This window comes from Somniosus microcephalus, chromosome 33, assembly GCF_052327205.1.
Source record: "Somniosus microcephalus isolate GS21.2 chromosome 33, FLI_Smic_1.0, whole genome shotgun sequence".
In the NCBI taxonomy this organism is placed as follows: domain Eukaryota; kingdom Metazoa; phylum Chordata; class Chondrichthyes; order Squaliformes; family Somniosidae; genus Somniosus; species Somniosus microcephalus.
The window spans coordinates 34,115,295-34,126,557 of NC_141019.1; the positions used below are offsets into that span (position 1 = coordinate 34,115,295).

At 55.7% G+C, this 11,263-nt stretch overlaps 1 protein-coding gene across 1 annotated transcript in view; it reads right to left on the bottom strand.

Moving 5' to 3' along the window:
• LOC147097139 (inactive dipeptidyl peptidase 10-like) overlaps nt 1-10,921 on the bottom strand; it is a 35,736-nt gene extending 24,815 nt beyond the window's left edge. The window contains exons 1-4 of the mRNA XM_085973031.1: nt 10,786-10,921; nt 9,650-9,844; nt 4,836-4,890; nt 4,285-4,384 (exon numbers count right to left, since the gene is read on the bottom strand). Of these exons, the coding sequence (XP_085829157.1) occupies nt 4,285-4,384; nt 4,836-4,890; nt 9,650-9,844; nt 10,786-10,904 (469 nt within the window). The 5' untranslated portion in view covers nt 10,905-10,921. The remainder of the gene's footprint in view (nt 1-4,284; nt 4,385-4,835; nt 4,891-9,649; nt 9,845-10,785) is intronic.
• Between the last annotated feature and the right edge of the window lie 342 nt (nt 10,922-11,263).

Consider the following 11,263-nt stretch of genomic DNA (forward strand, 5'->3'; position numbering starts at 1 on the left):
TCTTCTTTAAGAATTGTCGGAATTCTTCCGATACAAACTGTGGTCCGTTGTCCGAACAGATCTGTTCTGGCAATCCGTTCCTTGCGAATATTGTTCTTAACACCGCAATTGTCTTTTCTGAAGTAGTGGTATTCATCTTGATGACTTCTGGCCATTTGGAATGTGCGTCCACCGCGATTAGGAACATGGAGTCCATGAATGGACCAGCAAAGTCAATGTGTATGCGTTGCCATGGGGCTGAAGGCCATTCCCATGGGTGTAGCGGTGCTATCGGAGGTGCATTTTGCACTTTTTGGCACCCAGCGCAGCTTTTCGTTAACTCCTCAATCTGTTGGTCAATACCCGGCCACCATACATAAGCCCTAGCAAGACTTTTCATCTTAACTCCCCCCAGATGACCTTCATACAGTTCCTTTAGAACTCTTTCCCTTAACTTGGGAGGAATAATCACTCTTGTCCCGTACATCAAGGTACCATGGCAGACGGACAGCTGGTCTCGCCTTGCCGAGAATGCCGGTAACAGAGGATCACCCCGTGTTGGCCATCCTTTCACTGTCACCTCGTAGACTCTGGACAGTGTCGGGTCGTTCCTGGTTTCTCTTTCAATACTTGCATTGGTGACTGGTAAACACTCGATGATGGTCGAATGAAATAACTCAACAGGGTCAACTTTCGTCGTGTCTTCTTCTTCAGGTAGTGGCAGGCGCGACAGCCCATCAGCATTGCCATGCTGTTTCGTACCTTTGAATTCTATTTGATATTGATGTGCCCCTAGGAAAAGAGACCATCTCTGGAGACGCTGCGCTGTCATCACCGAAACACCCTTCTTAGGGTTAAAAATGGATACCAACGGTTGATGGTCTGTCAGAAGTGTGAATTTTTGGCCCTGCAGGTACTGATTAAACTTCTTCACTCCCCATACAAGGCTAAGAGCCTCCCTATCGATCTGCGCATAGTTGCGCTCAGCGGAGGTCAATGATCTGGATGCAAACGCGACTGGCCTTTCCGTGCCATTTGGCAACTTGTGTGAGAGTACTGCCCCAATACCATATGGAGAAGCATCACAAGCCAACCGAATAGGCAGTGTCGGGTTGAAGTGAGCCAACACTTCCTCTGAGGTGATCAATTCTTTGCTTTTGCGAAATGCCTTCTTACAGTTTTCGCCCCATTCCCATGGTACCCCTTTCTGTAAAAGAGCGTTTAACGGGTGCAGTACCGTGGATAGATTTGGCAGAAATTTATGGTAATAGTTAATTAATCCTAGAAACGACCTCAACTGAGAGACATTCTCCAGAGCGGGAGCCTTTACAACTGCCTCAATCTTGTCAGGAGACTTATGAAGCCCCTCCCGGTCAATGACATGACCACAGTACGAGATCCGCTTCTGGAAGAACTCACATTTCTGCCGATTTACTCTAAGTCCATACTCTTTCAGTCTGTTGAGCACCAGTTCCAAGTTTGCGAGATGTTGTTCATCACCATCACCTGTGATCAGAATATCGTCCAGGTAACATTGTGTGCCTGGAATTCCCTGTAATACCTGCTCCATGGCCCTCTGCCAAATTGCTGGAGCCGATGCCACTCCAAAAACCAGCCTATTGTACCGGTACAACCCTCGATGCGTGTTGATCGTGAGGTATTGGCGTGACTCTTCCTCAACCTCCATCTGCAAGTACGCCTGCGCCAGGTCTATCTTGGTGAAGTGTTTCCCGCCAGACAATGAAGCGAAAATATCCTCAATCCGTGGAAGCGGATACTGCACCGTGTGAAGCACCGGATTAACGGTGATTTTGAAATCTCCACAGATGCGAACCTTCCCTGGATCTCCTGGCTTGTTGCTCGCAGGACGTTTCATAACGGGAACAATGGGCGTAGCCCACTCACTCCAATCTACCTTAGACAGTACACCTGAACGTTCTAGTGCTTCCAGTTCCGCTTCAACAGTAGGTCGTATTGCATAGGGTACCGGTCTGGCTTTAAAAAGTTTTGGTTGTGCATGTTCATCAATCTTGATGTTTGCCGTAATTCCTCTCAGTGTTCCCAGTCCCTGCTGGAACACCTCTTTAGCATCATCCAATATTCTGGACAATCGTTTAGGTTTGACATCTGTTTCCCCGGAATCTACCGTTAGTGCCTTCAAGGAGTGCCAGTCCATATTCATTTTCCTAATCCACTCCCGTCCTAGTAGTGGTGGACCTCCTTCAGGTAGCACATATAAGTCCATTACTTGGCTTTCTTCGCCCTTGTGGACCACTTCTACCTCTATTTTTCCGATGGGGTACACTCTTTGCCCCGTGTATGTTTTCAATATAATCTCCGTATCCTGTAGGGGAATATGTTGGAATAACCTTCTGTAATCTTTCTTATTCATGACCGTCAATGCCGATCCAGTGTCCAATTCCATTTTTACTTGGACTCCTGCTATCTGAAGAGTGACCCAAATTGTCTGGAGATCTGCATCCTTACCAACGTTGTGTACTCTTAAGCTATCCAGTTCATTACTGCTAGCGTCTGAATCTGACTTCTGTTCGGTCAAACTGTTCTTTGTCACCTTGTGTACTTTTGCGTATTTCCTTGCGGTGACTTTTTGTTGCTGGTCTTCTTTCCTGACCGGCATACTTTAGCTATGTGGCCAAGCCTGCCACACGTTCTGCATTCTTGGTTTTTAAACCAACACTGGTTCTGATCGTGCGTTGTCTTTCCACAACGATAACATTTGACAGAACTCAAACCCAATTTGTTTGTACCGAGTTCCGGTGACCGTAGCTGCATTACTGCCGTGCCTCTCGCTGCGGCTTCGTGTGCTGCTGCCATAGTGACCGCCTTCTCAAGCGTCAGCTCATTCTCCTCGAGCAGTCGCTTTTGTGTATCCTGTTTAAATAAACCACACACAAATTTATCTCGTAGTGCCTCTGTCAGTCCCGTTCCAAACTGACAACATTTTGCTAGCTTACGTAATTCCATCAAATATTCAGCATTGCTTTCATTCTGCAGCTGCCTTCTGTCATAAAATTTAAATCGTTCCGCTAGCATCAGCGGCGTGGGGTTTAGATGATTTTTCAGGACAGTAACAATCTCATCGAACGTCTTATCCGCCGGTTCATCTGGTGATAACAGGTGTTTCAATTGCCCGTATGTCTTCGCACCCATTAAATTTAATAATGTTAGTGCTTTATCTGCATCAGGAATTTTATTTGCCTTACAATAATTTTGTATGCGTTCTACATACATGGCCCAATCTTCGATGTCACTATCAAAGGTATTAATGTTCCCATGTTTAGGCATCGTTGCAATTTATTGTATTTTTATGTTATCCAAGATGGCGGCTTCCCGCTCTTTGTCGTCGTCCTCCGCCCACAAAATGGCGGTTTTCCCGCGCTTGGCGGTCTTCAACCGTCCCCCGATGCTGTCTCCGCTTCACCGCGGCTCTCGCGCCTTCAGTTTCCCCAGACGCTGCGCCTTTTAGCCCGAATGCGGCCCTTATCTCCGGTCGCGATCGATGTCCCCGCGCTGCGCCTCTCGCTCGAAAGCGGCCCGGCCCTTATCTCCGGTCGCGATCGATCTCACCGCCCTTATTCCTCTGTCTTCCCAGCCCCGTCTGTACAGCCAACGCGGTTGACTTTCTGTCGCGTCGCTGCCCGGCTTACCCACCACCGAGGGAGAAGAAGAAAGCTGACAGTCGCTGATGGAGGCTTCGAGGTCAGGATGTCTTCTGCACTCCGGTTTCTCGATGCCTGCCGCTCGACGTGTCTTCCAGTAGGGTGATGAGGGTGGAAACCTCTCTTCGACGTCCTGTCTGTGGATGAAGCCGCCGTGGAAATAACTGCCGCAGGGTAAGAATCGGACTCGTCGCCACTGTTAAGTCTGTGTGTTATAGTGATAATTACTACACAGACCACAAGAGTAAATTCAACAGGTCTTTACTGGTTGGAGGTAGGGACTATACTGAATACAATATTACTACACAGTGCTTATATACCGGTGTGGTCACCACCGGTATTACGTATACAGCAGCCAGAGAAAGTAGTACATCTCTTAAGGTGGAACAGGCTTAAGTTCTCTGAAGGTGGAACAGGTTACATACACCACAGAGGGGAATAACAGCCTCACAGGATCACCCACACCCCCAGAACAAATAATCAGACACCCCCACCCTCAACTCACACACTCACACTCACACCCCCACACACTCTCACACTCAGACACACACTCAGACACAGACACACACACACACAGACACTCAGACACAGACACACCACAGTGATTAGCTGGAAACCCTCTCACCGTGCAGTTTGAAGTCTGTAATTGGAGACACGGCGGTTCCACATTTAAACAGTCTGTCGGTGGCAGCCAAGAGTTTCAGTGTGAGAAACCCACCGTATGCCTGGAATATTAACAGAGCAGACCCTGTCAGTGCAGGGGGACAGAGTGCAGGGTCAGAGTGCAATGGGGTCAGAGCATGGGGTCAGAGTGCATGGGGCCAGGGGGTCAGAGTGCAGGGGGTCAGAGCACAGGGTTACAGTGCAGGGGGTCAGAGTGCAGGGGGTCAGAGTGCAATGGGGTCAGAGCATGGGGTCAGAGTGCATGGGGTCAGAGCATGGGGCCAGAGTGCAGGGGGTCAGAGCACAGGGTTACAGTGCAGGGGGTCAGAGTGCACAGGGTTAGAGTGCAGGGGGTCAGAGCATGGGGTCAGAGTGCACGGGGTCAGAGCATGGGGTCAGAGTGCAGGGGGTCAGAGGGCAGGTATCAGAGCAGAGGGTCAGAGTACATGGGGTCAGAGTGCAAGGGTCACTGGGGTCAAACGAGCTGCCGCCGAGACCCCACGATTCTCCCACCTTCCCGAACACGGCCACTCTTCTCTTGTCCACAAACTCCAGGCTCAGCAAGACTCTGAAACCAGACAGACTGGGTCAGCGCTCCCGATCTGTCAGTGATTAACCCCCCGGTCAGCGGTCGGTCCCGCTCTCCCCCCGGTCAGCGGTCAGTCCCTCTCTCTCCCTCCGGTCAGTGGTCAGTCCCTCTCTCTCCCTTCGGTCAGCGGTCAGTCCCTCTCTCACCCTCCGGTCAGCGGTCAGTGCCTCTCCCCCCCCCCCCCCCCCCCGGTCAGCGGTCAGTCCCTCTCTCTCCCTCCGGTCAGTGGTCAGTCCCTCTCTCTCCCTCCGGTCAGCGGTCAGTCCCTCTCTCTCCCTTCGGTCAGCGGTTAGTCCCTCTCTCTCCCTTCGGTCAGCGGTTAGTCCCTCTCTCTCCCTCCGGTCAGTGGTCAGTCCCTCTCTCTCTCATTCTGGTCAGCGGTCAGTCCCTCTCTCTCCATCCGGTCAGTGGTCAGTCCCTCTCTCTCTCATTCTGGTCAGCGGTCAGTCCCTCTCCCTCCGTCAGCGGTCAGTCCCTCTCTCTCCCTCCGGTCAGTGGTCAGTCTCTCTCTCTCTCCCTTCGGTCAGCGGTTAGTCCCTCTCTCTCCCTCCGATCAGTGGTCAGTCCCTCTCTCTCCCTCCGGTCAGTGGTCAGTCCCTCTCTCTCCCTCCGGTCAGTGGTCAGTCCCTCTCTCTCCCTCCGGTCAGTGGTCAGTCCCTCTCTCTCCCTCCGGTCAGTGGTCAGTCTCTCTCTCTCCCTCCGGTCAGTGGTCAGTCCCTCTCTCTCCCTCCGGTCAGTGGTCAGTCCCTCTCTCTCCCTCCGGTCAGTGGTCAGTCCCTCTCTCTCCCTCCGGTCAGTGGTCAGTCCCTCTCTCTCCCTCCGGTCAGTGGTCAGTCCCTCTCTCTCCCTCCAGTCAGTGGTCAGTCCCTCTCTCTCTCATTCTGGTCAGCGGTCAGTCCCTCTCTCTCCATCCGGTCAGTGGTCAGTCGCTCTCTCTCTCATTCTGGTCAGCAGTCAGTCCCTCTCCCTCCGGTCAGCGGTCAGTCCCTCTCGCTCCCTCCGGTCAGTGGTCAGTCTCTCTCTCTCTCCCTCCGGTCAGCGGTCAGTCCCTCTCTCTCCATCCGGTCAGTGGTCAGTCCCTCTCTCTCTCATTCTGGTCAGCAGTCAGTCCCTCTCCCTCCGGTCAGCGGTCAGTCCCTCTCTCTCCCTCCGGTCAGTGGTCAGTCCCTCTCTCTCTCATTCTGGTCAGCGGTCAGTCCCTCTCTCTCCCTCCGGTCAGTGGTCAGTCTCTCTCTCCCTCCGGTCAGTGGTCAGTCCCTCTCTCCCCCTCCGGTCAGCGGTCAGTCTCTCTCTCTCCCTCCGGTCAGTGGTCAGTCCCTCTCTCTCCCTCCGGTCAGTGGTCAGTCTCTCTCTCTCCCTCCGGTCAGTGGTCAGTCTCTCTCTCCCTCCGGTCAGTGGTCAGTCCCTCTCTCTCCCTCCGGTCAGTGGTCAGTCCCTCTCTCTCCCTCCGGTCAGTGGTCAGTCTCTCTCTCTCTCCCTCCGGTCAGCGGTCAGTCCCTCTCTCTCTCATTCTGGTCAGCGGTCAGTCCCTCTCCCTCCGGTCAGTGGTCAGTCCCTCTCTCTCCATCCGGTCAGTGGTCAGTCCCTCTCTCTCTCATTCTGGTCAGCGGTCAGTCCCTCTCGCTCCGGTCAGTGGTCAGTCCCTCTCCCTCCGGTCAGTGGTCAGTCCCTCTCTCTCCCTCCGGTCAGTGGTCAGTCTCTCTCTCCCTCCGGTCAGTGGTCAGTCCCTCTCTCTCCCTCCGGTCAGTGGTCAGTCTCTCTCTCTCTCCCTCCGGTCAGTGGTCAGTCTCTCTCTCTCCCTCCGGTCAGTGGTCAGTCCCTCTCTCCCTCCGGTCAGTGGTCAGTCTCCCTCTCCCTCCGGTCAGCGGTCAGTCTCTCTCTCTCCCTCCGGTCAGCGGTCAGTCCCTCTCGCTCCCTCCGGTCAGTGGTCAGTCCCTCTCTCCCTCCGGTCAGTGGTCAGTCCCTCTCTCTCCCTCCGGTCAGCGGTCAGTCTCTCTCTCTCCCTCCGGTCAGCGGTCAGTCCCTCTCTCTCCCTCTGGTCAGTGGTCAGTCTTTCTCTCCCCCTCCGGTCAGTGGTCAGTCCCTCTCTCTCCCTCCGGTCAGTGGTCAGTCCCTCTCTCTCCCCCCGGTCAGTGGTCAGTCCCTCTCTCTCCCTCCGGTCAGCGGTCAGTCTCTCTCTCCCTCCGGTCAGTGGTCAGTCTCTCTCTCTCCCTCCGGTCAGTGGTCAGTCTCTCTCTCCCTCCGGTCAGTGGTCAGTCTCTCTCTCTCCCTCCAGTCAGTGGTCAGTCCCTCTCTCTCCCTCCGGTCAGTGGTCAGTCCCTCTCTCTCCCCCTGGTCAGCGGTCAGTCCCTCTCTCTCCCTCTGGTCAGCGGTCAGTCCCTCTCTCACCCGCCGGTCAGTGGTCAGTCTCCCTCTCCCTCCGGTCAGTGGTCAGCCCCTCTCTCTCCCTCCAGTCAATGGTCAGTCCGTCTCTCTCCCTCCGGTCAGTGGTCAGTCTCTATCTCGCTCCGGTCAGCGGTCAGTCCCTCTCCCGCCCTCCGGTCAGCAGCCAATCTCTCTCTCTCCCTCCAGTCAGTGGTCAGTCTCTCTCTAGCCCTCCGGTCAGTGGTCAGTCTCTCTCTCTCTCCCTCCGGTCAGCGGTCAGTCTTTCTCTCTCCCTCCAGTCAGCGATCAGTCCATCTCTCCCTCCGGTCAGTGGTCAGTCCCTCTCTCTCCCTCCGGTCAGTGGTCAGTCTCTCTCTCCCTCCGGTCAGTGGTCAGACCCTCTCTCTCCCGCCGGTCAGTGGTCTGTCCCTCTCTTTCCCTCCGGTCAGCGGTCAGTCCCTCTCCCTCCCTCTGGTCAGTGGTCAGTCTCTCTCTCCCCCTCTGGTCAGTGGTCAGTCCCTCTCTCTCCCTCCGGTCAGTGGTCAGTCCCTCTCTCTCCCTCCGGTCAGCGGTCAGTCCCTCTCTCTCCCTCTGGTCAGTGGTCAGTCTCTCTCTCTCCCTCCGGTCAGCGGTCAGTCCCTCTCTCTCCCTCTGGTCCGCGATCAGTCCCTCTCTCCCTCCGGTCAGTGGTCAGTCCCTCTCTCTGCCCCCAGTCAGCGGTCAGTCCCTCTCTCTCCCTCCGGTCAGTGGTCAGTCCCTCTCTCTCCCTCCGGTCAGCGGTCAGTCCCTCTCTCTCCCTCTGGTCAGTGGTCAGTCTCTCTCTCTCTCCCTCCGGTCAGCGGTCAGTCTTTCTCTCTCCCTCCAGTCAGCGATCAGTCCATCTCTCCCTCCGGTCAGTGGTCAGTCCTTCTCTCTCCCTCCGGTCAGTGGTCAGTCTCTCTCTCCCTCCGGTCAGTGGTCAGACCCTCTCTCTCCCGCCGGTCAGTGGTCTGTCCCTCTCTTTCCCTCCGGTCAGCGGTCAGTCCCTCTCCCTCCCTCTGGTCAGTGGTCAGTCTCTCTCTCCCCCTCCGGTCAGTGGTCAGTCCCTCTCTCTCCCTCCGATCAGTGGTCAGTCCCTCTCTCTCCCTCCGGTCAGCGGTCAGTCCCTCTCTCTCCCTCTGGTCAGTGGTCAGTCTCTCTCTCTCCCTCCGGTCAGCGGTCAGTCCCTCTCTCTCCCTCTGGTCCGCGATCAGTCCCTCTCTCCCTCCGGTCAGTGGTCAGTCCCTCTCTCTGCCCCCAGTCAGCGGTCAGTCCCTCTCTCTCCCTCCGGTCAGTGGTCAGTCCCTCTCTCTCCCTCCGGTCAGCGGTCAGTCCCTCTCTCTCCCTCTGGTCAGTGGTCAGTCTCTCTCTCTCTCCCTCCGGTCAGCGGTCAGTCTTTCTCTCTCCCTCCAGTCAGCGATCAGTCCATCTCTCCCTCCGGTCAGTGGTCAGTCCCTCTCTCTCCCTCCGGTCAGTGGTCAGTCTCTCTCTCCCTCCGGTCAGTGGTCAGACCCTCTCTCTCCCGCCGGTCAGTGGTCTGTCCCTCTCTTTCCCTCCGGTCAGCGGTCAGTCCCTCTCCCTCCCTCTGGTCAGTGGTCAGTCTCTCTCTCCCCCTCCGGTCAGTGGTCAGTCCCTCTCTCTCCCTCCGGTCAGCGGTCAGTCCCTCTCTCTCCCTCTGGTCAGTGGTCAGTCTCTCTCTCTCCCTCCGGTCAGCGGTCAGTCCCTCTCTCTCCCTCTGGTCCGCGATCAGTCCCTCTCTCCCTCCGGTCAGTGGTCAGTCCCTCTCTCTGCCCCCAGTCAGCGGTCAGTCCCTCTCTCTCCCTCCGGTCAGTGGTCAGTCCCTCTCTCTCCCTCCGGTCAGCGGTCAGTCCCTCTCTCTCCCTCTGGTCAGTGGTCAGTCTCTCTCTCTCCCTCCGGTCAGCGGTCAGTCCCTCTCTCTCCCTCTGGTCCGCGATCAGTCCCTCTCTCCCTCCGGTCAGTGGTCAGTCCCTCTCTCTGTCCCCAGTCAGCGGTCAGTCCCTCTCTCTCCCTCCGGTCAGTGGTCAGTCCCTCTCTCCCTCCAGTCAGTGGTCAGTCCTTCTCTCTTCCTCCAGTCAGCGGTCAGTCCCTCTCTCTCCCTCCGGTCAGTGGTCTGGTCAGTGGTCAGTCCCCTGTCTGGTCAGTGGTCAGTCCCCTGTCTCTCTGTCTGGTCAGTGGTCAGTCCTGTGTCTGGTCAGCGGTCAGTCCCCTCTCTCTCTGTCTGGCCAGCGGTCAGTCCCCTGTCTGGTCAGTGGTCAGTCCCCTGTCTGGTCAGCGGTGAGTCCCCTGTCTGGTCAGCGGTCAGTCCCCCTCCCCCCTCACAACTCCCGGTACGTACTCCATCGCGGCCAGTTGATCTTTGACCTCGAGCGACCCCAGCCTGCGGTTGACCTGGTGCTGCAGCCTCAGACCCTGGTAGCCGCTCCCTCTGCCATCCAGCTGCGCCACCACTGCGCCGAGCGAAGCCACCATCACCGCTTCCCAGTCCAGGTGGAACCTGTCGTCCACCAGCTGACCGCCTGGCTCGCCATCACTGCGGGCGTGAAACAGATGGACAGAAGGAAGGAAGGGGTCATCCAGCTCTCTCGCTCTCTCTCCCCACTCTCCTTACGCTAACAGGCTCGCCATAACATCCAGGCCCCGGCCAGACCCTGGGCAAGTGACCCTTCAGCACGAATGGCAGAAGGGGGCGGTGAGCTATTCGACTATAGCAGGCATAGCAGCCTAGCCCCGGTTCGGTCTTCATTGAATCAGAGAATCATACGGCACAGAAGGTGCCCCTAGTGGCTGTTCCTGGTGTGTCAGAGCTGCAGACAGTATGGGGGTGGTGGGCTATTCGACTGCAGAAGGCGTCTCCAATGCCTGTTCGAGGAGGAGGAGGGTATGATAGGTTCTTGGATTTCAACACATGAGGATGTAGGGAGGAGGGCGAGTGGCTGAAGATGGGGGATTGGGAGCAAGAGGGGAAACTTTACAGCAGAACTGACCGTAGGAACAAGAGGAGGCCATTCAGCCCCTCGAGCCTGTTACATTAGGACCAGGAGGAGGCCATTCAGTCCCCCTCGAGTCTTTGCTTCCTGATTTCGCTCCGGAACAGCCCTAATTTGAAGATGGTGCCCGACATGAATCGGTCATTCGTGAAAGAAAGACTTATGAAATAATACTGAGGGGGCCTACGGGTGGCGCTGTCCAGGGAGAGTATAAATACTCGGGCACGGGCCCAGCTTGCGCAGGACATTCTTTAACAGGAACTAGTGAAGGACACAACGAGACCTCCATGTAGTAAAACAGTTGATTAAAGCTTTGTTTAACGCTTAGACCAGGTGCCTAGTAGTTTTCTTACCTCAGTGCACCCCCTTGTTCTGGACTCCCCCCACACCCCACCCACCAGAGCAGGATATATAGAGAGAGAGAGAGGCTGTGATGGAGAGAGGCTGAAGTCTGATGGTGAGCGAAGGATTATTTTATACTCACACAATTAGCAGCAAGGGCCTCCGCTGTTCACTGTAGCTGGTGGGCATGGACAGCTTGAGCGGCAGGTCTGGGAGAGAGACAGAGAGAGAGACAGACTCACGGGGAGTCCAACACTGCATATTGCCAGTGCTGGTACAGCTCAGATTGTGAAAGCTCATCGCTCGCACACCCCTCTGCCTCGTCACAAGCTGCCGTTTGTCTATCAGTACCTTAATCACAGAATCACACAGCAGAGCAGGAGGAGGCCATTCGGCCCTTCGTGCCTGTGCCGGCTCTTTGAACGAGCTCTCCAATTAGTCCCCACTCCCCCCTGCTCTGTCCCCTATAACCCTGCAAATATTTCCTTTTCCAATTCCCCTTTTGAAAGTTACTATTGAATCTGCTCCCACCGCCCTTTCAGGCAGCGCGTTCCAGATCACAACAACTCGCTGCGTTAAAAACATTCTCCTCATCTCCCCTCTGGTTCTTTTACCGATTA